The 21,609-nt window shown below is 52.5% G+C and overlaps 7 protein-coding genes across 7 annotated transcripts; 2 read left to right on the plus strand and 5 right to left on the minus strand.

Annotated features, from left to right (window-relative positions):
* Nucleotides 1-374: 374 nt before the first annotated feature.
* Nucleotides 375-5,412, minus strand: PRP24 (U6 snRNP complex subunit PRP24; the record flags this gene model as incomplete). Its single annotated transcript, XM_076679557.1, has 23 exons — nucleotides 375-773; nucleotides 878-1,058; nucleotides 1,125-1,222; nucleotides 1,286-1,369; nucleotides 1,453-1,641; nucleotides 1,718-1,801; nucleotides 1,863-2,009; nucleotides 2,088-2,162; nucleotides 2,238-2,316; nucleotides 2,384-2,640; nucleotides 2,757-2,949; nucleotides 3,067-3,173; nucleotides 3,249-3,301; nucleotides 3,380-3,596; nucleotides 3,696-3,800; nucleotides 3,896-4,054; nucleotides 4,152-4,297; nucleotides 4,389-4,450; nucleotides 4,518-4,528; nucleotides 4,602-4,652; nucleotides 4,734-4,963; nucleotides 5,031-5,150; nucleotides 5,226-5,412. The coding sequence occupies 23 exons, from the start codon at nucleotides 5,410-5,412 to the stop codon at nucleotides 375-377; spliced, it is 3,234 nt and encodes a 1,077-aa protein (XP_076533279.1).
* A 1,766-nt stretch (nucleotides 5,413-7,178) lies between these two features.
* JCM15063_005424 (uncharacterized protein) lies at nucleotides 7,179-8,842 on the minus strand (the record flags this gene model as incomplete). The annotated part of the gene is made up of 3 exons (XM_076679558.1): nucleotides 7,179-7,259; nucleotides 7,334-7,472; nucleotides 7,554-8,842. The coding sequence occupies 3 exons, from the start codon at nucleotides 8,840-8,842 to the stop codon at nucleotides 7,179-7,181; spliced, it is 1,509 nt and encodes a 502-aa protein (XP_076533280.1).
* A 247-nt stretch (nucleotides 8,843-9,089) lies between these two features.
* JCM15063_005425 (LYR motif-containing protein) lies at nucleotides 9,090-9,905 on the plus strand (the record flags this gene model as incomplete). The annotated part of the gene is made up of 2 exons (XM_076679559.1): nucleotides 9,090-9,728; nucleotides 9,792-9,905. 2 exons carry the CDS (start codon nucleotides 9,090-9,092, stop codon nucleotides 9,903-9,905), a joined length of 753 nt encoding a protein of 250 aa, XP_076533281.1.
* A 118-nt stretch (nucleotides 9,906-10,023) lies between these two features.
* JCM15063_005426 (uncharacterized protein) lies at nucleotides 10,024-11,691 on the minus strand (the record flags this gene model as incomplete). Its single annotated transcript, XM_076679560.1, has 3 exons — nucleotides 10,024-10,480; nucleotides 10,571-10,739; nucleotides 11,508-11,691. 3 exons carry the CDS (start codon nucleotides 11,689-11,691, stop codon nucleotides 10,024-10,026), a joined length of 810 nt encoding a protein of 269 aa, XP_076533282.1.
* Nucleotides 11,692-11,956: 265 nt separating this feature from the next.
* Nucleotides 11,957-14,039, minus strand: JCM15063_005427 (DUF6534 domain-containing protein; the record flags this gene model as incomplete). The annotated part of the gene is made up of 7 exons (XM_076679561.1): nucleotides 11,957-12,355; nucleotides 12,426-12,593; nucleotides 12,666-12,715; nucleotides 12,785-12,842; nucleotides 12,913-13,002; nucleotides 13,062-13,212; nucleotides 14,017-14,039. The coding sequence occupies 7 exons, from the start codon at nucleotides 14,037-14,039 to the stop codon at nucleotides 11,957-11,959; spliced, it is 939 nt and encodes a 312-aa protein (XP_076533283.1).
* Nucleotides 14,040-17,663: 3,624 nt separating this feature from the next.
* JCM15063_005428 (phf1/phf2 family PHD finger domain-containing protein) lies at nucleotides 17,664-20,097 on the minus strand (the record flags this gene model as incomplete). Its single annotated transcript, XM_076679562.1, has 5 exons — nucleotides 17,664-18,475; nucleotides 18,549-19,076; nucleotides 19,156-19,246; nucleotides 19,320-19,963; nucleotides 20,079-20,097. 5 exons carry the CDS (start codon nucleotides 20,095-20,097, stop codon nucleotides 17,664-17,666), a joined length of 2,094 nt encoding a protein of 697 aa, XP_076533284.1.
* A 160-nt stretch (nucleotides 20,098-20,257) lies between these two features.
* MRX19 (Mrx19p) lies at nucleotides 20,258-21,306 on the plus strand (the record flags this gene model as incomplete). The annotated part of the gene is made up of 3 exons (XM_076679563.1): nucleotides 20,258-20,790; nucleotides 20,866-20,912; nucleotides 20,984-21,306. 3 exons carry the CDS (start codon nucleotides 20,258-20,260, stop codon nucleotides 21,304-21,306), a joined length of 903 nt encoding a protein of 300 aa, XP_076533285.1.
* Nucleotides 21,307-21,609: the final 303 nt, after the last annotated feature.

Here is a 21,609-nt window from a genome sequence, read left to right on the forward strand (position 1 = left end):
AACAATAGCAAAACTACGAGATGTTTCCCGAGTCCACTACGAGAGAGGGTTTTTTTTTGACTTTTGTTTCCTGTTTCTTTTTCTTTTTCGACTTGGGGAATCGCCTTTCGTTGCAAGAGAAAGAGAACTCGCTTGTGCAGACTATCATGACCTTCTGTCATGTCTAACCAGAATCAGCGGTTGATCGAGAACTTTGATGGCAAGATCGGGATCGAGTTCTTTTTCTTCCAGACGTGTCTGAATCAGCAAAGCGACCTTTTCTATGCACTTGTCAGAAAAACGGGTCTTTCACACGCGCGAGGGCAAAGAATTCGCGAAACAGCATTTTTGAAGCAAACGAAACAATCGTTTTATTGCATTTGCACTTGGTTTTTTTACTTTTTCAACAGCATGGCACGGAAATCGTCTTGTCCACGTGAATCACTTGCGGTCGCATCGTTCGAACCCGTCGTCGTCGTCGTCGTCGTCGTCGAGGTTGTAGATCCTGAAGCAGTAGTGCCTCCCCGGGGTGCCGATACGAATGCTGCTGCTCCTCTCCCTCCCCTTCCTCTCCCACCTGCGAGTCCCACTCGTCCTCTTCCTCTAGAAGCTTGACGAGGCATCAACGGTACGTCGGTCGATGAACTCGAAATGTTCTTCGTCTTGTCGGTGGTGGTGGTGGTAACGGGTTTCTTGCCCTGAGCGGTACGCACTTGTCGTCCGTCGGCAAACACTTCGACGGGAGTGTCATCAACCGTGATCGAATCGCGCTGCATGAGGACTTTGCCGACATCCTACAATTCTCAATCAAAAACAGAATGATGGAATGGAGACGGGAATATCAGGAAATCATGCCTTGAAGAAGAAGCGGGAGAGAGAGAGATCATAGAAGACATACGGCAGCGTTCTCAAACATGACGACCGCTTCAGTCGATCCCACTTCAAACACGACTTTCTCGACCGTTGCGAATTTCTCAAACGTCTGTTGAATGATCGCTTCTTCCGTTCCTGGTGCCAGTCCTCGAACCCGAATCGATCGATTCTCGTTTTCGAGCTTGCCTCCGGTCGGAGCGTTGTTCCTAAGCAGAAACGATGCGTCAACACGGGTGAAAGACTCCTATGTATTCACAAAGAAAGCGACTTACTTGGCAGTGCCATGAGCTCGACTTTGAGCGATCGTAACGGCCATGCGACGCTTCCTCAATTCGTGGTTGTTGAGCGCCAATGCCGCTTGTGCCGACGCCTGAATCATCGCCATCCTGATGAGCGCGGTAAAAAGGAAATCTGGCAAATGATTCCTTCTCACCTCGTCTTCATACTCGACGAATGCGAAACCTTTGCAATCACCTTTGTCGTCCGTGACGATCCTGATTCCTTTCAGCGCACCGTACTGTTCTCGACAGACGAGCGCATGAGCATCACCCCATGATGAGGACACTTTGAAGATGAAAGAGAATCGCTCGAAGGACGCACCGGTTCAAACACCTTGCGCAGCTCGTCTTCTTTGACAAACTTTGCCAAAGACGAGACATACAGTTCTCGATTGTTCGCTCCGGAATCAGTCCGACTCTTCTTGCGCGCAGGGTCGGAGACAAAAACTCCGAGCTTGTGACCCGGTTCGAGTTCAGTTCCATTGAGCTCGAGAGCAGCTTGAGCGTGGGACTGTGTTAGCAGTAGGCCAAGAGCGAAGTCAGCTTGCTGGGGCCATGGTCCGAATTAGGTCCTGTTAGCGACTTACGGGGACCGCAAATTGAACATAACAGAAGCGCCGGGTGTTTTTGAACCGTTTACTCGGCCAGCGAGTATCAAAGATGACGCCGTACTACAAACAAAATCGAGGCTCCGATCAGCTCAGAAGCGACTGTGGCAGAAGTAGTTCTTACCTTTTCAAACAGTTTCTCGACTGCAGGCTTGTCGAAAGACTCGGGGAAATTCGTGACGTATAGACAGGATTGCCATGCAATGTAGACTTCGACTTCGGCTTCATGGATGCGTTTCTTGTCTTTGGTTTGAGCAGCAAGCACGCTCTTCTGTGTCCATATCCAAGTGTCCCGATCAGTTTCTACCCTTGTACAACGGCATCGCCAGGCAGAGGGGAGAGACAGTACTTTTTCCATAAACTCGAGCATGGCGTACGTGCGCCCATCAATTTCCTTGACCTTGCTCTCTCGAATCGCTCCACACTGTGAGAGACCATCGCATCTGGATTCAGTAGAACTTCGATGACTGACATGGATGTAGAATACGAAGCGTCTCACGTCTTTGAACAGGTTATGCACGTCTTCCTCGGACATGCTTCCTGAACTAATCGCAAACACGGTCGAATGTTCGCGATCACTGTGCATATCAAAGCGTAGGATGTGCTCAGCTTGACAAGGTGGTAGAGAAGCATGTACAGCCTCACCGTTTCGGTTCCGCAGGGCCCGAAGACGAAGGCACGGGAGGTTCAAACCTGGCTTTCTTGACGGTCTGAGTAGCACCATCTGCTCCTTCGGCAGCAGGACTCCGCTCTCGTTTCTTGTTTGGGTCATCAGATGACGATGCCGTTTCGACTGCAGAAGCGATGAACGAGTCGGCATCACCGGTCGACGCGGAAGGTACGGCGCTAGTTTGAGCCGCGTATCCAGCGGCGGCAGCAGCAGCAGCAGCTTGTTCAGCCTCCTGATTCCAGCAGCGATCGTGTCCAAACCCTAAAGTCAGCTTTCCATCCGTCCCAAAGAGATAACCTCAAGGTCGACTACTCCTAGGAAGTCAACATCGGGGAAAAAGAAACTCACTCTTGCACGCCTCCGTTCGAGGTTCTTCCTAGATCGCTTGACTTTGACGATCGCGTATTGCAGATCTTCGGCAGTGCCGCACTCGCGTTCGAAATTCAACCACACTTCGAGCAGGTACTCGGGGTAATCGACTCCTCGTGCCGAACACGCCCCGACGTACACTTTGTGAGCCTTGTCGTATCGACCTGCTCGACTGTCCAATTGAAAACGAATGCCCAATTGTCCGACAATGGTTTGTATCATCGGAATCAGGACGCGCCAAAAAGAGCATGGATAGGGCTGGAGGAGAGAAACAAGAAAAGGTACTCACGTTTCGAAATCGGCTCGACCGTACCAAGCGGCGTAACTCCAAGGTTCGGCTTTGGTCAGATCTTGCCACACTTGTCCTGCTTCGTCAAACATTTGGAATCTCTCGTACTGTCACCACACCGAGAAAAAGAGTAATAGATCAGCATTCCTGGTCCGCAAGCGAGAGGGGACGTGAAAACGGACAATCCGGATCATGAACTTTTCAAGTCGATGTTGTTTGTCTCCTTTCTTGTGCACTGCGGGATATCCAACCAGCAAACTTGTTCGTTAGCTTGCAGAATAACAGACAGGTGATCCTCTTCTGGAGTCAGTACCTTGTTTCGTCTTGGCGATGCCTTCCTGCAAGATCCCCAATGCAGTCCCGACAAGCTCGATGTCGGGTCCGTCTGGCCCGAGGTCGATCAATCTCGCATGAGCTGCCGCACGCGCATGGTACAGCGTCACAACCGCATCCATGTCTTGTTCGAACAATCGAGTGGCGATCGCACGAGCGAATACCCCTTCCACATCTGAAATTTGACCCATCTTTTCCTGTTCCATCGGGAGACAGTCGGAGAGAGATCAAATCATTCGTTGTTTCGTGACACATGTGCAATTAAACTGCCTGATGTAGCGAGAGAGAGAGCTTACGGCGATCCGCATGTAGTTTGCCCACAGGAGCGCATTCCCCGGGTTGAACCGTATCGACTTTTCACCAACTTGTTGCAACTCGAGATCCTTCTCGACCAATCTCCACTTATGTCGACCAAAGAGAAAAGATCGGCCAAGAATGGAATGTCAATTCTTACGATCCAAAGGAGATCGTAGGAGAAACGGGCACCACTCCTCACCTCGAACTCGATCCAAGTTTCCCAAATTTCGAGTTCGGATGAATGGTCTTTGATGGCGCGTTCAAAGAGCGCTTTGACGAGTCGAGTATCGGGTCGTTTCGGTTGTCGTTCCCATTCAATGTAATCGAGGTAAGCTTGCGCAGAAAAATTTGCCGATTTCTGTTTCGAAAAAAAAATCGGAGTTCAAATGTTTTGGTGCGCGTCAAGACCTGAACTTTTTCTTTTTCGGAGGACAGTCCAAGAGGGTGGTACTGACCAATTTCGCTTCCTCGCTCTCTCGTTCGTTCGAAATTTCGGACGAGACACTGTAAATCTTGCTCGCGGCAGGTAACGATTGATCGTAGTTGTCGTTGTCAAACTTGGTCACGAACGACGAGTATTCGTCAAAGGTCTGCTTGATGTCTTGGTACGTAAAAAAGACAAAAACACCGGGGCGCGGTCAGACGACGAGTTTCTAATGTACGTATTATTTGCGGGATATGACAGGGCTTACTGAGATGTGGAATAGCGAGACGGTTCGTGTAGAGTTCCTCGACGACGATGAGCTGATCAGGACTAGCATACTCGAAGATCGAGAGTCAGTACTTCATCTTGGGAACGTGGTGGAGGACGGCGCGCATACGTCTTTTCGAGCTGTGTGTAAAGGATGTTTGAGCTGAATGAGAAAGTGTTTCTTTACGCAAACAGAAAGTGAAAAGACGCTTACAATCAACAAGTCGGTCTCGAAATCTCTCCAGATGGTCCACAATGTAGAGCTCTGGAAGAAAGAGGAGGCAACTCGAGGTGAGACGTTGATGCTTCTGGACTTGCTAAAAAAAGAAGAAGAAGGAAGTCTTACCTCGGCGAGATGTTTCCCACCCATGTTCAACACTTCGGTACAGATATCTCTCACGGTTTCGAGTGAAAATACGACTTGGAGCAGGGGGTCGGGTTGTCCGGTCTTGCGATCAGAGGGTTGCATCTGTTCATCGTCATCCTGTTCGAGAGCAGGCAGAGGTCTCGAGATCCCTTGCGCGGTGTAGTAACAATCGATTGTCCAATTTGAGAAGCTCCGCAATAGTGGAATCGCTAAATCAGAGGAGAGCGAGAGATGAGCGCCCAAATTGGATCAGGAAGGAACTCTTGCGATACTAACAGAGGTAATCGCGGTTCGCTCGTTGGTACAGCGCGATCAAGTTCATGTAGGGTTCGACATCCTCGACCGGACTTGAAGGCAGGAGGGCTTGCTTGGATTGAATCCATTCACTCCATTCCGCTGCACCAGGGTTCCCGGAAAATCAGAAACCATTCGGAAAAGACACGCGTTATTCCCTGTGAATGTAAGGGGTACCTTCCGAGAGGACCAAATGGTCGGCATAGTCGTTCCGTCCGGCTTCGATCTCGTCTTCGAGGCCCAACCGAGTTGCCAACTCGATTCGTTCAACGTACGTCTCGCGCTTGAACGGGGACTGGGCGAGCTGTTCGAGGGTTGCGCTGTAGCGTTGCAACAGCTCGTCCGGATTGGCTTCGTCTGCCATGATTTGTGGTCGCGAGTCGACGGAATCCGATGAGGTGTAAAGAGATCAAGGCGATGCACTTTCAAGTACTGCCGGCTATACCCTTCGCCTGCTATCCTGCCATTATCGCACAGTTCTAGTCGACAACAGGCTATTGCGCACCATTCCAGCAAGAGCACCCGTTCAACCCTCCTATCTATCGCTCGTCTCTGAATCACTTCGTCATCTTTCTCACCTGGGTGGCTCTGCTCGCCAGCGATCCCATAACACATTTGCAGCTCGTTGTGCATGTACAAAAGTTCTTCAAGACGCATTGATTCGACCCGAGAGGTTCCATAGCGCGGAAGTCATTGTATCCTGACGATATCCCCTAAACTCGTGATCTACTCTATGTCCCATCTCAACAAATATGTTTCGAGGTCGCTCGGATCTAGAGCTCGCCCGCTTTAAACATATTCTTCCAACTCTCTGATTCTTGTTAGCTCGCTCGCTCGAAATTTGAAAACCCTGATTCCCTAGTTGACAAGCTCTCTCGTTCCTCTGATTGTCCTCTTTTCGAATCAGACCCCCGAATTTCGAAACTTGATGGAATGTACAATTTGCAGCGGCAACAGGGGGGAAGCAGGGGGGCAGAGATCTCACTCGTACTCTAGGGCACAGGGGTAGACGGACGACATTTGGGGGTTTCGATTGTCGGGTGTAGGGGGAGAGGGAGGGGGTTTTCCGGTTCGTTCTTTTATTGTCTTGCACCTCCTCGAAGGGACAAGACCAAGTGTAGGGTCGAACCTCCTTCGACCTTGTGTTCGCATGCAGTTTTCTCATCGGTCCTGAAAACGGGCCCAAAGATCAATCAAACCCTTGAAACGTTTTGGACTCGAGGGGACGAGTAGGCAGAAGAAAGAGAGCTTGTGTCGGGAATGAGGCGAGAGAGGGTGGAACGTACATGGCTTTCCCGAGGTAAATCAATCGTTGTTGAGCTGGAGGAATTCCTTCCTTCTCTTCAAGTCTCTCCTTGATCTTGGCAACCTGTGTACCATCAATTCACACGACGATATCAAATAAGGGTTTCAGCTTCCAGTCTCATGAAGGAGCTGCAAACGCTTCACGGGGTTCGTCCCACCCGAAGTCTCTGCGTGATACGTGAGAGAGGTAAATGATGAACGTTTCAGACTCACAGTGTAGTCAGGTTCAATGTCGAGTTCGATCTAGCAACGAGCCCGTTTGCCGTGGGATCAACCAACAATTCCCCCCTCTCAAAAAGAAACGTAGATCGAGAACGACGTACTTCTTTGCCAGTCAGAGTCTGCGAGGTAGAAGGAAAGATTACTTGTCAACAGGGTTCAGTTTCGAGGCGAGAGAGGAGGGATTGCCGATGATGATGATGATGAATGATGAGCAACTCGATGCGACGATGCCACGAGTTGGGCAACCTCACAAGCGGATGAAGACAGAGGAGCGTACCTTGATCTTGATCTGCATGATGTACAGCGAGAAGAAGTTGTTGAAAGAGGATCGCGAACGATACTTGGCGGCGCGCACACGCGTGCGGCGGCGTTACTCTAACCGGATCGTCGGATCTCGCGTTTCTTCTTATTCATCTACAGGACGATCTTCCTTGCAGCTGTCAAACTCTCACACGCTCAACTAACTCTCTACGAGCGACGAGCTTTGAGAGGGAAAGGAAAGAACGAGATGGAATGACAAGCTCGAAATCCTCGCACTGGAATGACAAGCTCGGAAACCTCGCATCTACTCGAGATGATCCAGGATCTCTAGACAGACAGGTCTCAAGTAGATCTCGATGTCGGTTCAACGAGTTCAATCTCTTGAAGGGTTTTGAGAGGATTGCGAATGTTGTCCCTCATATTCTGTCAAATCCGTGGCCAAAAAGTCAGTCTCTCTGCTTTTTTTTAACGCCTCGAGTTGTCGAGAGTCGACTCACGAGAGCAATCTCTTTGACATGTTCCAACAAACTCTCTTCGATTTGAGCTGCGAGCAGTTCTTCGTGTACGGCTTTGAGACCACAGTCGTAGTACTGCTGATCGAGTTCCAACACTTGCAACAAGTTGGTCGCGAATGCCCTGAACCCCGAACAAAGAGAGACACGCTCAGCGCTCTTCCTGGATCATGAAGAGAGAGAGAGAGAACAGAAGAAAACTGACGGGTTCAAGGCGCGTTCAATCTCGCGTTGTTGTTCGAGCGAGACCTGTTGCAACCCTTGCAACCTCTGTTGCTCTCGCAACTCTTGCAACAACCTCCTCTCTCGATCTCGATCTCGAGGAGGTTCATGTACCGCCAAATCGGGTCGTACGTCGCCGTGTGAATCCCCTTCTTGATGATCCAGATCATCGTCTCGTTCCAGTCGATCGTGTTCCTCGTGACTTGACAAGTGGTGCACTTCGTCTCGTTGGTCAGGGTTTAGTCGGAACAACGTGGGGACAATTGGAGGGTCGATCAGGTGTTTCTTCCTGAGTCGTTTCTTCTTTGTTTTCGAGCGCACTTGCTTGTCTCCGTCTCCAATTGAAGGTAACCCCGTAGGGGTAGCTTTTCTATCTTCCTCCTCTTCCTCGTCCTCGTCCTCTTCCTCGACGTCGTCCGGTTCTGGTTCTTGCGCCTCTTGTTCTTCGACTTGATTTCGCTCACTCCGAGATTCTCCAACGCCATTCGCTTGAGCTTGGTATCCAGAAGGTGGAGGAAGAGGTCGAGGAGAGACGGTAGGTTCTGGTCCAGTCGTTACTGGTGGTTCTGCTGACACGGGATGTTTCCTGGGTCGACCCCGTTTCCGTTTCGGGACGTTTGGATCGGGTTCAGGTTTCGTTCGAGGTCTCCCTCGTTTCCGTTTGACCACCGGAGGTACATCCTCAATTCGGGTCGACGATTTGAGAGGTACAGGTGGAGGAGTCGGAAGTCCTGGCGGTACAGAACCGAGGCCGGTCGTCGAGAGGGCGGGAAACATGTTTGAAGTTGGAGGAATGGGTAGGTCGAATGGATCAGGGTGATGAAAAGTCGCACTCCGGTTCGCCAACGATTGGGGTCCAGGTCCAGCTTGTGCAGTAGCGTGACTGTCGTGATCATGATCGTTGAGAAACGAAAAGTCGACAGGCGATTCAGATCTCGTCGTAGGACGATCCAGATACTGTTGAGTAATGTTTCGAGTAGCTGCTACGGCCGAACTCCGTTTCGGGCGCGTGGAAGTACCGGTAGAGGAAGACGTTGGGATCGAGTTGAACGCGGAAGAGAAATTGACGGGTCGCGAGATGAGAGCGGGAGTTGCAATTGGGGCAGCACGACTGGAGCCATTGGCGTCTCTGGATCCAACAGGGTCGAGCTGAGACTGGGATTGAGACGAGGACGAGGACGAAGCGGCAGCGTTCCCAGGAAACGGCGCGGTTGTAGGCGAGGTTGGCCCTCCCGTCAACAGCGCCATCAGTTGATCGGCTTCACTCGTCATGATCCAACTCTAGTATTCCACGCGAGGCCGCTGCGGCGGGTAGGCGAGGAAAGCCAAGTCGCCAAATGAATTGTCTCGCGACGCTCGTTTCGCTACGATGCACGCTTGTGGCGAGACGTATCTCCGCACCCGGGATCGAGTAGCGGTCGCGTAAGGCAAGGTGCGAGAGAAGATGAGATTGTTGGAAGAAGAGACGACCGCTGATCGGAGCTCCTTTCTCTTACAACTTTCTCTTCTCCACCTTCCAATGAACCTGATTGCTTCACCGTTGCATCGTATTCCAACCCTGTGGTCACTGTATCGGCCTCTGCTACGTGCAGCACGCCAATGCCCGATTTCAGCGCAGGACCGCTTCGTATTGCTGCACCACATTCGTCAAGAGTTCAAACGTTCGAAACGACTCGCGAATCCAAACCGGATCAGGATCGAATGGACTCGAGCTGAACACCTCCTCGATCAACTCGAACGATCCCATCATTCGACTAGACACTTGTCCGAAACCCTCGCGCTCACGACTCACCTGTCCCACATCGATGCTGAACCTGGAACGGACGGTGCTAGACCTCCTCGACGTCGAACGGCGAAAACCCAGGGTCGTACACCTATTCGAGTCTCGGTTCGACCTACAATCATTCATTCGACGTTGTACAACCCTCCGATGTTGAGGTTGCGTCCCCAACCCCTCTCGACTTCAATGATGTTTCGCAACCGTAGAATCGATTCGCAACGTCGGTACGATCGACTCGCGATCGCGAGAGAGTACCTAGAGTACGCTCGAGATGAACAAGCGTTTGAACGAGATTCGAATGGACGTTGGGGTACAGAATGGACTGAATGGATCAAACTCGCTCGAGCTCGTGAGAAACGTGAACAGGCTCGTAATAATGTGAGTTGAAAAGGAGAACCAAAGGAGCAACGAAACCCCCCTCTAATCCTTTTTGTTTCTTAGTTGACGATTCCAGACAAGATGCAAGCGAGAGCGAGACGGATCAATCTGAATCGCGAATCGTACCGGAAACGGACCCATCTATCGAAACCCCTTGAACCTGCGTCCAAGTCTTGACCTTTACTCTGGGAACAACTTTGTTCTTCCGCACAAACACGACATCGCAACGGGCACGGTACAATCGTTTTGCGAGAGAAAAGGTACGGCAACACAAAAAGCACATCCGATAAAATATCTATCCCAAGCACGAGACACGGCCGGTGGTAACCGCTTCAGAGGAAGCTGGAGGTAGAGGAGGAAGAGTCGAGAGGGTCAAAGGCGCCGCTGTGCTAGACCTGGTCAAACCTGGTCTTCGAGGTTTCTGCACACCCTCGGCAGAATTCCGAAGGGCAAGATTCAGGTATGTGTAACTAGGTGTCGACGGAGGAGGCTGTTCCGGGAGGGAGAGATCGATCATTTGCCCCGTCATGGTGAAAACACATCCTGCTCCTCCTGTTTCACGAGCCGAGAAATCGTCGTCATGCGATGCAGTATAGCAGTTCGAACCGAGCTGTGCATCATCCTCGCCGGCTGTCGATAACGACGACGAGAAAAAGTCACACTCGTCTTGTGTCACGTGTTCGTACGGTAGTTGGTCCGAATTCGATTCGAGTTGCATCGTTTCGAGCCTCCAGGCATTCCACAAAACCCATCTAAGCGGCGAGAGAATCAAGAGAACGGGAAAATCAGATTCCCATCTCTCTCTCGAGATCACACGAGCGGAAAGCGGAGTAGGCACTGACTTTCGGAAACTGAGGGCGGCAGCGCCCGTCGTGGCTGGGGTCCCTTGATCACTCCATCTCTGCCTCAAATTTGCGAGCAACAGCTTTTTGAGCGCAGGCCCCGAGACTGACTCTTCCTCCTCGGGTTCCCAATGTTCTTCTTCCACAACGTCAAGGTTCGGAGCCGGTGCTGTTTGTTGAGCAAATATGACGCTCGATCTGACTTTGTCGCTAGACTGATAATGAGCGTCCGCGACCCAAGCTTGTTCTTCGGGGCCGAACCTCGTCGGTTGCGCTTCTCCGCTGCACCTCGAAACCGAAGCCCACCATCTAGGTATTCGGTTTGTTGCAACAGAGGGTACGGTGCATGTTGCCGAGGACCGACTCGCAGTAGCATTGGCAAAGGAGGACAGGGGTAGTGTCGTGCACCGAAAATGAGAGTGTAGCAGTTTGCGCTTTTTGAGTCTTGTCAATGATGCAGCAGGACGGAAAGTCGAGAGCATTGTCTTTGCTGTGGAATGGCCTTGATCGGTAGTGATTGTCGGTAGCGGGAGCAAGAGATCAGCCGAAAGCTGGGCCAAGTCGAGGGATTTGGCGCATGATTCAGGCGAGTCTAGCGCAAAAGTCGTATCAATAGACAAGTGATCAAGCAAGTTTGGCAAGACAGTTTCGAGCAGTGTGGGCGACGTCGGTGGAGGGAGGTCTGAACATGGATAATGGCGCCATAATCTGATTAGCAAGCCCCTCGCGAGGTGAAGAACGACACATTCTTTGGGATTGGGGCCATGGAGAGCGTCGAGATGGACAGACTTACGTGATAAGGATAGAGAGTGCACCGCCTGGGCATGTTGATCAACGCGAACCTGCCCCGCTTCGACTCGTCGCTGCGCACTGCGTTCGACGCTTGCCAAAGCCCCGCGGTCTCCTCGACGTCGAGAACTTTGATCGGTGAGCTCACAAGACAGCCACACCTCTAGGCTAGGTGGAGCCTTGGACGGCAGCGTGCATGCGAAATAGGAAGGCGAGGCGGAGCCGGATACGGATCGATCAGGGATAGGCTCGACGATAGCGGGGCGGTCACGTTCTCGGATCTTGCGCTTGCGACTCGAGCGTCGAAGGCCTGGCGCCAAAGCCCCGTCCATGCAGCGTACTCGGCGTAGGGAAAATTAGGGGGAAGGAGCGAGGAAGAGGCACGAGATTCGAGATTAGCCACCGACGGCCGCCGCCGCCGCCCGCCCGCACCCCGCTCAGCCCTCACCCGCACCGCTCTGGCCCCTCCAAACCCTTCTCAAATTTTCAAAAGAGGGTCCTCGCACGAAATCTATGTTCTCATCCGGTCAAGTTGACCGTCCAAAAAATATCGGGCCGGCTACGAGGGTTGCACGCTACAGTATTCCGATTGACCAATTACAAGTACCCATAAGTGACTGGAGGTTTGCCTGCAATGTTTAAACCCATACAGCTGAACGGAACGATCGTCTCGCCTACTTCCAACCTCTTCGACATGGGCCCGGAGATTGGATCAGCAAAATGCGTCCGTCTTGGAGAGAGCGACACTTCAACCGCGGTCGAATGTCCAGCATGAACGGGTGCTGCATGACCGTCATGGGAGGGAACGAGGGGATCTGGGTCTTCAGCGAGGAACTCGCCGTAATCGCTGACACTCAGTCCTGCGCTCGATGTTCGAGCAAATGCCGGTTTCGGGGGGGCGAGCCCGGTGTTCTGATTGATCAGGTTGTGGGTCGGCATTGGTGGAACATCGCGTACGCTCTCTTGTCTCTTGATGGTAGGAACAGCTTGTATGGTCTGCAAATCATCTTGGAGCTCAGCTCGACTCCTCATTCAAGGCAAGGAGATGAAAAGGTGGAAGCTCAACTCGTCTAAGCCAGCCGGGAGATTCGGGATCGTTGTTCGAATACAAGTTGGCGATGGGTGTGTTGCCGTTCTTTTGCATGGTCGCGGTCTGGGGACTACCGATTTTACTGACTGTCACGACTTTGCGTTCCGGCGTCGTTGGTTTTCCTTTGAACATGTCGCTCAGAGACTGAGGACCAGGAAAAAACGGTTAGATCTTTAGGATTGAAGTCAGTTGTATCGGTTTCGAGAGGATGCGTACGGAATTGTGCTTGGTGTAATCAACCGTCAAGCGGGTCATTTCGGCAGCGTCTATTCCACTCCAGCCAAGTCCTTCAGCAATACGAAATCGTCCGGTCATAAGGCTCAGAGGGGACTCACGGGTGTGCGAAGCAAGGAGCGAAAGGACATAGATTTTCGGGAGCACAAGCGCAAAAGCCTTGACGAGGTCTTACTTGGTCAACCAACAAAGTACCGTGACGTTGAGAGTTTTGAGAGGTTCGACAAACCATCCATATCCCGCTCGGTCGGCCTTGATTGTTGTAAGCGAGCATGAATGACAGCGATAGAATCGAACAGATCGCTCCCAAGGCGTTGGTCTATCGATATCCGAGGATCAGTAACAAGTCATCGCGAAGAGCAAGGACATGAACTGTACCTCGATGACAAGTCTCGTAAACACTTCGACAAACGATTCGGATCGAACTGCGAATTTGGGGGATCTGGCATCGACGATACTCGCACCAAACACGAGCACGTCGCACAACACTCCAAACACCAGATACGACAGCGTCTGCCATCCAATCTCGCTGTCAATGCGGATTGCGAATAGAGGGATGGATACATGTCGGATCGCATTGTAAGCTGCGACAATGCCGAATGCTGGTCACTCTGGCAGATGGATCAGCCGAATTGATCGACAACAAGACCTAGCGAAGTATCGTACCTAGCTGTACAGCGGCACAGATGATCAAGCCGATGACTAAACCATTTCGTACCCTGCCTCGATAAAGAGTTGAAAGCCTGAATGCGTGATACAAGCGCGCGACCTAGGATCGCTGTTTTCGTCAAGTCGGTACAGAGATGGAGAGTATGAACTACGGCAGCTTACAAGAGCAATCGTGACCAGGAAAAGAACGTGAGCAGAGAACGCCCTAAAATACAGGACGTATTCAGAGTCTGCGCAAAGCGAAAGGAAGGAACCTGCGCACCACGTTGATTCAGACATAGTTGCTTCATCGGAGAAGTTCAGAATGAGATGCTTGTACGCCGCCCAACAGAGGATGCCAGTATGACAAGTCGATGCGAAACTCAGCAGCGAAACCTGGATACTCTTCGTCAACGCAATCCGGATCCAACGAATGGGATTCACGCCGGATACAAAGGAAAGATACTCACAGCACCTTGCCACTTCCAAGAATCGTGCGTTGTGCGGACGTAATACAAATTCCAGTGAAAGCATGATGCAGAGATCCAAATTGCGACAAAAAGCGAGACCAGGACGGGACCGAATCTGTAGCCAATTCCCGTTCGAAAGCTGTCAGCCAAAATCGCCCTTGCCCCGAGCCGCTACCACGAGAGAAGAGGGTTGATGCAAGCGAAATCGTGCTTACGTCGATTCAGCAGAGACGTCCATGGTTCACCTTCAAGCGACACTCGGTACGAAGTTGCTCGTGAGGTATACGCAGATGGCAAACCGGATGAAAGAGAGAAACGTCGGGTTCCAACCAGAGTTCGCGTTTGCGCTCAGACCCTGATCGCAGCAAGAGGTGTCTGCTTGACGAACGCGAATAAGAGGTAGGAGTTTGTTCAAGTGTACCCATCCTGGGGGCTTCGTAACTTGGGCCTCTGTCGCAATGGGCGACGGATTTGACCGCGAGGCACGAGCACAGAGCCCATTCTGAATGCACGAACGCAAGCGGCAGAAAAGCTTCGAGTGTCCGAATCTCCGGCTAGCGAGCTTTTTTCGCACTGACTTGCCACTTCGCCGCTCGCTACCAGCAACGGTTTGTATATCTTTGGGGTGATCGAGCTGCTACAAAAGAGATTTCGCGAAAAGACTGTCAAGACCGGGTACCGCAAGAAGCCTTCGGAACGAAACAATCTTGAATCACAATCTAACGTCTAACCTATTCAATGTAATTTTGTAAGGTTTCCGGGCACATTTTGGTATCGGCCCGTCTCTGCTTCACCTTGATGATTTTCTGATCCATGATGACGTCGTCCTGTCAGTGCGCTCTTCGAGATTTCAGGTCGAATGGTAAGGCAAGCTCAGCTAGATTCGCGGGTTTTGTGAGACAAGTGCTTTTTCGACCATTTCACGGCCCAGCCCAGCTCTCGCTCTCCGAGAGTCTTCGCTCGACGGGTGCGCGCTTGTAATGTACTCTTCCACCCTCTCGCGTATCCTTCGCACAGCTCAGACATGAAATTGCAATCGAGAGGAAAAGGAGAATCAAAGGACACGATCAGGATAACGCTTGCACTGACGCGGAGTGAGCCTGAGCTTGCCCAAAGACTGATGCTCGTTCGCGCTTGGCTGGAAAAGGAGCGTTGGATCGACGAACTCGTGAGGGGGATCCTTGTGAGGCACGAGTCTTCGCAAGATAGCGTCAATGTGCGAGAGAGCCGGGTCTTGACCAGGAACAAAGCTGTCCTGCGCTCCGGAAGATTCATCGGCCCTAGTTGAAGGAGCGGGTCTTGAACGCTCGGCATGACGAGATGATCTGCGTGAGCGAGCAGGGGATGATGTGTGCGAGCGGGCTGGGCTTTGACCAGCAACAAAGCTGTCCTGCGCTCTGGGAGATTGGTGGGCACTATTCAAAGGAGCTGATTCTGAAGGCTCGGCGTGATGGGACGATGCGCGAGAGTGAGGATGGAACCGTGGATCAAGTTGTGGCGGCCCAAAGTCTTGGTGAGGTTCCTGGAATGGCGGGGCTGCGTCAAGAAACAGAGATCAGAACAACGCTTGCACGGGCGCGGAGTTGGCCTGAGCTTGCCCGGAAACTGATGCTCGTAAGCGCTCAAACGCTGTGAGCCGATCGATCCCAGAGGGTTAGGACCCGAAGGATAAATTTCTTGATGGCTGCTGTTCAGACTCGAGGGACCTTGGGTTGGACCAGGAACAACACTGTCATACGATCGGAGCGTATGATCGGCGCTATTCCAGAGATCTGATCCGTGAGGCACGGCGTGAAAAGGCCACGCGCCCGAGTGAGGATGAGATTGTGGGTCATTCTGTAGCGGCCCAAAGTCTTGGTGAGATTCCTGGAATGGCAGAGCTGCGCCAGAAAGAAAGATCAGGATAACGCTTGCGCTGGCGGGGAGTGAGCCTGAGCTTGCCCAGAGACTGATCAGTCTGCTCGTAAGCGCTTGGATTGACAAAGGGCTGTGAATCCATCCATCCCAAAGGGGGAGGACCCAGAGGATAACTGTCTTGATGGCTGCTGTTCATATGCAAGCGAGCTTGGCTTGAACCAAGAACAACACTTGAGTTCGGTCCGAGCATATGGTTGGCGGGCTCCCCAAAATTTGATCCGGGAGGCTCAGTGTGAGGAGGCGATACCCCCGCGTGAGGACGGAATCGTGTATCAAGTTGTGGCCGCCCAAAGATTTGGCGAGATCCCTGGAATGACAGGGCTGCGCCAAGAAAAAAAAGAAAAGATCAGGATGACGCTGGCACTGATGCGGACTGAGCCTGAGCTTACCCAAATTGGGACCCGGCGGCCGTTAGTCTCGATGAGGCTCCGGTAATGGCAAGGCTGCGCTTTTGGGTACATTGTGGGACGCTTGCGTGCCGGGCTGCTCCTGTGGAACCTCGATCGGGACGCCTGTCCTTCCCTGATTCAACTGAAGCCGTGAACATGACGCTTTTGAAGGCTTCTGTTTGGGTTATCGCGGGACTCACTTGTTTGCTGTCTTCTTCTAGGTGCTTTAAGCGGTAGTGCTCATAGAAGTTCTGCCAACACGCGGACATCCGGAATAACGGTCACATAGATGTTTGGCTTTATATAAAAGATGCTCGATAAGCTCACCGATCGTCTCCCGAAATCGCGCCCACATCGTGTGCATTGATACCTCCTAGGGTTTCCGTGAGACACGCATTGATCCTTGAGCTCAATACCGCCTTCCACCGGAGGAGGTCTTCTGGGGTTCTTGAACCGTACTCGAGTGGAACTTCTCGGAGCTGCCCCTCCGGGCACGTTCTGAGACGCTTCCGTGCCGGCTTGCTCCTGCGGAACCTCGATCGGGTCGCCCGTCTTTCCCTGGTTCAACTGGAGCTGTGAGTAAGACGCTACTGACGGCTTCTGTCTGGGTTTTCGCGGGACTAACTGCTTCGATGTCTTCCTTCAGATGCACTTCGCGGTAGTGCCGATAGAAGTTCTGCGAACATGCGTACATCCGGAATAATGGTCACATAGATGTTTGGCTTTATATAGAAGATGCTCGATAAGCTCACCGATGGTGTCCCGAACTCCCTCCAGCATCGTTTGCATTCATATTCCCTAGTGTCTCCGTGATACACACATTCATCGTTGAGCTCAACACTGCCTTCCACTGGAGGACGTCTACCACGGGGCATCGTGTACGCGTTCGAGTGGCGAGAGGTAGAAAGAGGAAAGGCAAGGGAGAAAATTTGCCGTCCGTCACACCTACGCACGGGACCGCGCACGAGATCCGAGCCCTAAAACCGTTTCCGGCGTTCGTCCGCGGATATCACAGGCCCGAGGCCGAGGCGCATCCGGGGTCAACTCCGGGGAGCACGGAGTTTGCTCCTTTGCGCACGGGTTTCGGACATCTCGAAGAACCGTGCGACTCGTTCTGGCTCCGAACGTTTCGATTCGATATGTTTTCGAGAAGCTAGATGCGCCTGTCGCTGATCGAACTCTATCCTTGCGAAGCAACACTCCTTCACACCAGCGGTCATCTCGCAAATTTCGCAATGTTGTGTGAGGAAGACGAAGCGAGACTACGCTTGTAGCTGCATCGAACTCGAAAGAAGATATTCAGTGTGTTTATGACAGATTCTGACATGATTGTACGAAAGAGAAGAGCAGCTAGGAGAACACTGAGCAAGGCCAGAACACAACCCGAGAAAGGCAAAAAAGGAAATTGGAGAAGAGAAGGGGGAAAGAAGAAGAAGAGGCGAGGAGTGTCATGAACGAGGTGTTCCGTTATTGAACAACAAGGACAGGAGATTGAGCGGGCGAGCGAATGGTTACGAAAAAAAAAGAAGAGAAAGGGCGATTCGTTGTCCATCTTTTCAGTTCCTTCCCAAGGAGTATCCTCCGCCAGGTTGTCCGTAGTTTTGTTGTTGAGGAGGTTGTTGAGATTGAGGAGCGTACATGTTGGCGTACGGAGGTTGTTGTGTTTGCTGAGGCTGATACGTCCCGGCAGCACCCGACACGGGCAACCCGGTCTGGAACCCAAACGTGCCCCCCGTGCTGGCACTTCCGTACGGGGACGTTGAAGCGTTGACTCCGTTCGCGTACGAGTAGGGAGGGTATCGGTTCTGTTGGGCGGCGGCAGCAGCGGTCGCGATCGAATGCATCTGCTGTCCTTGTTGAGGTTGCAACGATGACGAACTCGCACCTCCTCCAACCTGGATATCTCCCAACCCTCCCGCACCGTTCAAGTTTTGACTTGCCAAGGCCGAAGTCATCGGGATCGCAGGTCGTTTGTATGCCGGTTCCCTCTGTCCCAGCTGACTTTTCGCTTGTTGTTGTTGGTATTGCTGTTGTTGATCTTTGGCAGTTTGAACAGTCGCTTGGGCAGCTTCTCGTGCTTCCCGTTCCCCTTGCAACCTCTTGCTCGCGGCAGTCCTCGCGCCTCCCGCCGGGTTCTCCCCAACCTCGAACGTGATGGGCGTGCCGGCTTCCGAGTTGGTCTCAGTTCCAGGAGTGTCGATACCGATCGTTTGAGCCGCGATCGCAGCAGCTGCGAGCGCTTCCGCTTCCTCTTCGAGTTTTCGTTCACGTTCGAGTTCGGCAGCTTTCCTCGCTTCCTTTTCCGATTCGAGTAGACCTGCGAGGTCTTTCGGCCAGATCGCGAGTCCGTCTTCTCCGTTACCGTATTCTTTTTTTCGTCAAGGGTGTGAGCTATTTTGGGTTTTCTCCAGAACAAAGAAAAGAGAGCGGGAGAGACGTACTCTTTTCAACCGAGAGAATGTATCCAACCAGAGTCGTGGTGGGTAGACTGAACAACCATTCCTTCTTGAGCGCTTCAGAGTACGGTTTCGCCTTTTCAACTTCGGGATCGACCGGAACTGCCGGTTCCCTGTCGGTTTGTCCATCGACGCTCTCGGCAGTCGGGTTGACCGCCATGTCGCCTTCGGTTGTCGTTGGCGGGGGCACCGGAAGATCGTTCGTGAGTGCCGGGTCGAGCACAGAGATCGGTCCTTTGTCCTCGCCCTTGCCATCGGTCCATTCTCCTTCCAACACGGTCACTTGTTTCTTCATCTCGCTCACTTTGACGTCACAACTCGAACAGTAGAACGGCAAGTCGCTCGCGATGATTTCGGCCGAGATCATCGGGATGTGACACAGTTGATGCCACCCTTTCGAACACGCGTCACAAATCACGAGGGCATTGCCCGGAGGCGAGTGACCGAGATGACAAGTTTGACACATGAGGTTGACTTCGAGGGGTGCCATCGATTGTCGTTTCTTGCGCGTAACTGGAACGCGGCACAAACAAGACTGTATCAGTCACACTGCTCGGGACCGACCGTCATTTGCAATGAAGGTAGAACGCACTCGTAGGTTTGTTCGTCGGGACGAAAGATTTGGGTTTTGAAATCTTGCGTCCAAACTTGGTCGTCGCACCGACTTTGCCCTCGGGTCCAAACTATTACAGAGAGCGAGAGAGGTTCAGGTTGTAGCAAGACGAGCTGGGGAAACTGACAGTCAGGAAAACTCACGTCGTCATCAACTTCCTCGTTCAGGTCGACGTCTTTCTCCTTCTTCCTCTCATCTTCGGAACTGTCGTCGACGCTGATCAAGTCTTCGTCGTCGTCGTCAGAACTGAGGCGAGCGCGTTTCTGTCTCGCCTTCATGCCACTCCCGCGTGGCCGCCCTCGACCCCTCGTACCCCGACTGCCCTTGGGTCTCCCCCGTCCGGCGGTCGTGCCTCCTGCAGGAGGGCGAGAATCGACTCCGGGGATCTTGCGGGGACGACCTCGGGGACGTTTGACAGGTAGTTGTTGCACGGTACCATCGGGCCCGATCACCTGTTGCGGCTGCAACGGAGGCAAAGACTGTGGAGGTTGGTTCGGAGGGATCCCCGGTGCGGGACTGAAGTGGTGAGGAGTCGGTGCGGGTGCCAACACGGACGGGTACACGGCGAGGTTGTTTGTCTGTTGTCCAAACTGAGTCTGTTGCGATCCTGCCGACGACTGCTGGGGGCGAGCATCTTGAGGTGGAGGCTGTTGTTGTTGTTGTGCCGCTGCGAGCACTTCCTGGGGAATGTCTTTCAAGTTCTCGTCGAAACTGAGTGCGCCTCCGAGACTCGAAGCACCTCCGGTACTTGACTGGTTCGAAGGGTAGCTACCCTGCGGAGGTCCATCTGCGCGACGACCCGAGCCGAGAGATGCGTGAGATTGGTGATGAAACAGGTGTTGGAAAAAAAAAACACGCGTCGGATGTGATGGGACGAGTAGTTCAGGAACAGCGTGACGTACCGACGGGGATACTATCCATGATTTTGTGAAGATGTGTACACGCGATGTAGTCACGGGTGGGATTCAAGGGTGGAGGGGACGAATTAATCTCGTCGCGAATCGCAGCAAGCGAACTTCTCCAGCGCCACTCCATCCCTCACCCGCTTTCCTCCCCTCGGCCCGTTCGCTCGACTTGCACAATGAGGTCGACTCCAGCATGTCTCCTCAAGCTGTTCGCGCTGCCCCTCGGTCGATCGACCACCGAGACGCCCTTGTTCCTGCTGCATGCGAGTCGGACGCGGTCCACCTTGCCGCAAACACCCCAAGCTGGTCAAGGCGACCATCCCAAAGTGGACCTGTTGACGAAAGCAACCGACAAGGCGGCCGACATGTGGTCTGGACTCGGACGAGCCGATGCAGGTACTTGGAAGAAACGCAGTTACGACTTTGGAGAGAAGATGATGGACAAGATTGAATTCGAAGAGTGGGCACTCAAAGCGATCGACACGAACCTCGCGCCGAAACCGTTCGAGTCGACTGCCGCTTCTGCTTCCAAGATGCACGAACCCGTCGAATTGATCTTTCCTCCGAGTTTGCTCGACTCGACCAAGTTGATCGAACAACTGCAGTCTCAGTTGCGGCATCGAGAACCTCATCACAGGCGTGCCATGTACAAGTGTCTCGCCCTTTCGCCCGCCACGATCCCGTTCGGATTGTTGCCGATCGTGCCCAAGTAAGCGGTCCTTGCCATTCCGCGATTTCTACGATGCTCTGCTGAACACGACTCTCGCGGCGTTATCACTTTTAGCTTTCCATTGTTCTACGTCATGTGGAGAGCTTGGTCTCACTGGCGAGGTAAGATTAGAATACAGTCTTCTTTGATCGAACCATGCGAGGGAAATTGATCGCCTATTTTGTTTCAACAGCTCACAAAGCTTCGTCGTACCTACTTTCGCTGCTCGCTGCCCCCGACTCGAACATCTCGCTCTCGCCTTCTTCGAAACTTGACGCGATCTATTCGAACGTCGAGAACAGTACGACCGATTCAGTATTGTTGACACCCGAAATGGCCAACGAGCTGTCATCCCAGTTTGGTTTCAGCATCGAAGAACAGAAAGAACTTGCGCGTGCGGTTGGACAAGCGAAAGAACGTTTGCAACAAGTGATCACTGAGCAACAGGATGAAGGAGTGGTTGCAAAGGAGAAAAAGATCGTTCAGGACACGATCACCCACGAGATCAAGAAGTAATGCACCGACAACGAGGCTGCTACGCATTTGCACTCGTGGCTATCACCCTATAGAACTTTATTGTATGACTATCACTTGATACAGCGCCTATCTCACTACTCGACAAGTAGAATTTAGATTTTCCACTTTGGTCTCCCTCCTGTAGCACTAGCCCTTTTTTCCTTTGCAGTCGCATCACTCTACTGTTCCTACAACAGGTCTATTCGTAATCTCGTCTTGCAACACGAGAGATGTTGTAATTATCGCATCGGTCTCTCCACTCACTCTCGTTGCGAATAAGTCACTTTGTCGCTTCTCGCGCGC

The sequence above is a fragment of the Sporobolomyces koalae genome (genome assembly GCF_050403365.1).
Source record: "Sporobolomyces koalae JCM15063 DNA, S_koalae_JCM15063T_v1_ctg24, whole genome shotgun sequence".
NCBI lineage: Eukaryota > Fungi > Basidiomycota > Microbotryomycetes > Sporidiobolales > Sporidiobolaceae > Sporobolomyces > Sporobolomyces koalae.